Source organism: Nannospalax galili, unplaced genomic scaffold (genome assembly GCF_000622305.1).
Source record: "Nannospalax galili isolate Female #2095 unplaced genomic scaffold, S.galili_v1.0 scaffold293, whole genome shotgun sequence".
Taxonomy (NCBI): Eukaryota; Metazoa; Chordata; class Mammalia; order Rodentia; family Spalacidae; genus Nannospalax; species Nannospalax galili.
Window position 1 is genome coordinate 10,870,630 of NW_008337147.1, and position 5,010 is coordinate 10,875,639.

The 5,010-nt window shown below is 37.2% G+C and overlaps 1 protein-coding gene across 1 annotated transcript in view; it reads right to left on the reverse strand.

The window, feature by feature from the left end:
- Positions 1-5,010, reverse strand: part of Pros1 (protein S) — a 59,443-nt gene that overhangs the window by 5,574 nt on the left and 48,859 nt on the right. Inside the window, exons 12-13 of the mRNA XM_008832250.3 lie at positions 4,669-4,817; positions 1,744-1,969 (exon numbers count right to left, since the gene is read on the reverse strand). Coding sequence (XP_008830472.1) covers positions 1,744-1,969; positions 4,669-4,817 — 375 coding nt within the window. The remainder of the gene's footprint in view (positions 1-1,743; positions 1,970-4,668; positions 4,818-5,010) is intronic.

Consider the following 5,010-nt stretch of genomic DNA (forward strand, 5'->3'; position numbering starts at 1 on the left):
TAAATTTTATTTATTATTTTTATTTTATGTGTATGCGTGTGTTGCTTGAATGTAGGTAAGTGCACCCATGTCGTGCAATGCCAGCAGAGGTCAGAAGAGGCTGTCAGATCCCCTGGGACTGGAGTTACAGATGGTTGTTAGCTGACATATGGGTGCTAGGATTCGAACCCGGGCCTTCTGCAAGAACAACCAGTGTTCTTAACCGCTGAGCCATCTCTCCAGCCCCCTACCTATCTTTTAATCATGAAATTCTACTAATTTCATTTCTACATCTTTATTCACTGTAAATTGTCTCAAATGCTATCAACCTAGTCCAGCAACTTCCTCATTGCAAAGTGAAGAAGACATATGGGTGCTAGGATTCGAACCCGGGCCTTCTGCAAGAACAACCAGTGTTCTTAACCGCTGAGCCATCTCTCCAGCCCCCTACCTATCTTTTAATCATGAAATTCTACTAATTTCATTTCTACATCTTTATTCACTGTAAATTGTCTCAAATGCTATCAACCTAGTCCAGCAACTTCCTCATTGCAAAGTGAAGAAGATGGTTCGCACATCACTATTCTGAACATTAACATAACCGATGCATTTGCAGGACTCTGAAGGGTGTCCAGACTCTTCATTTTGCACTGCTCGATGGTGGTACAGTTACTGCTATTATTACTGAGTCTTCGTGGGCTATTCAGAATCTTCCAAACTCAAATGAACTGTGCTCACTTTTTCCTACCACCCCATTTATTTATACATCCAGAGTGAAATTTAAAAATTTTAATATCTGTATAATGTTCCCTTGTCTTAAACATACTCATGTCTTTTATAACAAAACTCTAAGCTAAGTCTTCAAGCCATCCATTCAGCCGTTTCCTAGACTCATCCTTCACTGTCTTTCTCTCTTGCTCAATATGCCTCACCCATACACATCTTCTGTATATTCCTCTTTGCTCACACACTAACCATTCTACCTCCATACACTCCAGTACTCATTCCTACCATGTATTTAAATACATTTCATCCTTTAAATAACAGATTTATGTTCTAGTCGCTTATTCAGAGATATTGTTCCTGGCCCCCATGTTCACATCAAGTCCCCATTCTAAGCTCTAAACTCAAATAACATGATTTTTCTTCATAGAATTCATCACAATTTTATTATTTTGATATTTTCTTAATCAGCCATTTAATTTCTGCTTCTAGAACTGAATTTAAAAGCCTCAATGACAGAGACCATATTTTTCTGTTTATTATCAATCCCTAGTTTCTGGGACCTAAATTCTTAGTAAATGCCAAATCATAAGTGAACAAGTATTGGATAAATGATGAATAAACTGAAGAATAAATGTTGAACTTACAAGATTATTGTAAGACTAAAATGAAATGATAAGTTGCTTTCTGTCTTAGATAGACAAATACAGGAAAAAAAATGGGTAGTTTCATTCTACTATTAAAAAATGAATAGGACTTAACATGTGTGGCAGAATACATGCGGTTCAGTGGGAGGGATGGGGAGGTGTGGATGGGGGGCATCTAAATTTGATTAAGAACTGTTGTATAAAATTACAAAAGCTCAATAAAAATATATATACAAACCAATAAAATGTTGGTATAAGCATTCAACACAAAAGTAAATAATATTGGAATTTTTATCTTCACTTTTAATGCCCTGTTACTAAAACTCTGTATTTAGGATATCATCATTCTGATTTAAAATATTTCTTTAAAACTGAAGAAAAAGTGATCAAATACCTGGAACGCCACCCAGGTAAGTGGCCACCGTTCCTTCCATTGCTTTGTCCAAGACCGCAAGCTGTCCCTGAAGGTCTTTGGAGTAGATGACTTCTTTCCTAAGTGGGATCCACAACTCTAGACCATTTTTGTTGACTTTGCATTCCAAATGGAACTGCTGGTTGGTACAGAGATTTATGCCCTCTATTCGAGCCACCACTGTATTTTCAATAGACACCAGAATATCCTGAAGAGCAGAGTGAGCACAGAGTGTAATGGCACCAGTGAATGATTTGGGCTTTCAAATTCAAACACTGAATTTCAACCAGGGGAATAAAAAGCATGATAGAGCCTATATTTAAATGAAAATTCAGTAAATATTAACAATTAATTTAAAAATATCTATTATCTTTACAAACACCAGGTTTATTTAAGATGTAAATGTATATTGGCTTCTGAAAGTTCAGTAAACCAATAGGGTTGTATTACCAACAAGAAGCTTAGTAGTGCCCCTAAGAAATACTTTTATTTACAGATCTCCTTAATGTAAAATCTTATATGTGAAAAAAAGAAGGGTGAACTTTTTGTCGGGGCAGACACTTGGCAAATTCAAGGTCCATCAGTAAGCATGTGCCATCGAAACAGAAAGAATTGTCTGTATCGTAGAAGTAATTATACAGACCGAGGGCAAAGTGGGCAAAGAGGTCCCAGAAAGAGACCGAGATTGCCAGCAATAGTTAGTTAATAAAAAACTCTCAAAAAGGAATTGTTTTTATTTTGCTGGTATTTTCAAAGTATTCAACTTGGTGAGAGTGACCTATGCTGCTAACCCACAGATGGTAAAGAGGAAATGTCAGGCGTATTAAAACAGAGATGATAAAATCAAACAAAGGAGAAGGATGCTGTGATGTTTCCCAGATGGTTAAAAAACACTCTGAAGTGTTCTCTTTGGAATTCAAGAGACTTAAGCTAAGTGAAAAGTCAATAGTTCCCAAACAGGTTATTTGAGGAAATCTGTTGCTGTGTCACTAATGATATACTCAGTTCATTGAAAGAGGTGATCAATTGAGCTGATGCCCCAGGATGATCAATTGTATTTGGAATACTCTTTTGAAACATTCTATATAGACCTTCAGATTGGCTGCCAAGCCTGACGACCTTAGTTCCATCTGCAGAACCCACATGCTGGATGGTGAGAACTGACTTTCAGAAGTTCTCCTCTAACCTCCACTCACACACTGAGGTACTCCCCCCAGCACCACATACAAAATACATAAATAAAGTGTAATAGCAATTTTAATATAAAAGAGACAAGGTATATATTAACCTCCTTCACTATGTGAATGTGATATTCAAGATAAGGATTCCAAATATTTTTTAAAAACAATTAAGGGTTGCAGAGATGGCTCAGAGGTTAAGAGCACTAGCTGCTCTTGCAGAGGCCCAGGTTTGATTCCTAGCACCCACATGGCAGCCAACAACCATCTAGAACTCCAGTCCCAGGGGGTCCAACACCCTCTTCTGGCCTCTGCAGACTTTGAGCGACATGTGTATACTTACATACATGCAGGCAAAACACACACATAAAATAAAAACAAACAAACTTTTAAACATTTTTTATTTTATGTGTATGCATGTATTGTCTGCATGTTGGTAAGTGCACCCATGTCATGCAATGCCCGCAGAGGTCAGAAAAGGCTGTCAGATCCCCTGGGATTGGAGTTACAGACAATTGTTAGCTGCCATATGGGTGCTGGGATTCAAACCCGGGTCTTCTGTAAGAATAACCACTGTTCTTAACTGCTGAGCCATCTCTCCAGCGCAAAACAATTTTTTTTAAAAAAAACAATCAAACAAAAACCTGAAACCTAAGTATAATAAGTTTGTCATAGATCACAAAGAAAAAGAAAAAGATGAGCTGGAAATGTGGCTCAGTTAGTAGAGTGCTTGTCTAACATCACAAAGCCCTGGAATGATCAATGATCATATAAACTGGGCATGGTGGAACATGCCTGTCATTCTAGCACTTGGGAAGTGGAGGCAGGAGATACAGAAGGATCAGAAATTAAAGGTCATCCTCAGCTATACAAGGAGTTCAAGGTTACCTTAGGATACATGAGACCCTGACTCAAAGAAAAGGAAGGAAGGGAGGGAGGGAGGGAGGGAGGGAGGACCAGAAACTCACTCCCTTAAAATCACCCTCTAAAATGCAAAATGAACTCCACTTTTTTGTTCTGTACCTTTATCATTCAATTACATGTCTGTAAAACCTACTACAAGCATACAAGCCAATCTTGCAGAAACTTGAAATGCATAGTGCATGATTTAAGGACATAATTATTAGCTCTACTAGAAATTGAGATAACACAGATCTGATAAATTTTGTGTTTTCTTGTATCTAAGTCTTTTCTGCTCTGCCTAATTTCAAACTGGAGTTGCCAACAAGAAATCAAGTGGAAGAGCTTTAGTTTTCCCTTCTTTTCTTAACCTACTCATGGGAGAAAAGATGAACAGTACAAGATAAAACAAACCATTGCAGTTATACACTAAATATCAGGGAGGGAATTGGACTCTTATTTTGTATATAGATGAATTAATTCCATTGTGCTTCATGGATTCTGAATAAAGGTGAATCTCTCTGTACTCTGTGATATTTTCAAGAAACCTGTGCCAATCTTGTGTCGCAAGAAGCCTGTACGTGAGTCTGCCTAACCGTAGCTCCAGATGCAAAGGTTTCTCAGAACTTTCACCTCTTCTCCTTTTAGACCTTGGCAACTAGCCAACAAAATAGTAATAATAACCCTTCACAACTCCTAAATGGTACACTGGAGATGGTACCAAACACAAAAGCTGTGCCATTTATCTTCAAAACTGTCCCCCATGATACTTATATCCATTTCAGGAAAAAAGAAATAACAGGATGACCGAGGTTGGAAGTAAGGTTACCTGAGACTCTTCAGAGATGGATTCCACCAGGAACAGGGCAAAGGGCACTGTTTTCCCAGAGATCAAGGCAAGCATAACCCCAGTGTCAGTGGATGGGCGAATATTCAAAGTCACATTTATTTGCCATCCCTCCACATTGGTTATGTTATCTATTTAAATAATAAGCAAAGCAAGACAGAAAATAATTATTATAATTACAATAAAGAAAATAATTATCATTTGATTAATATTCAAGATATTTTGTGAAATACTAAAGATTGTAATGCCTTTTCTCAATTATATATGTGAATATATATATATATATATATATATATATATATATATGTATTTCTCCCAGGAGAA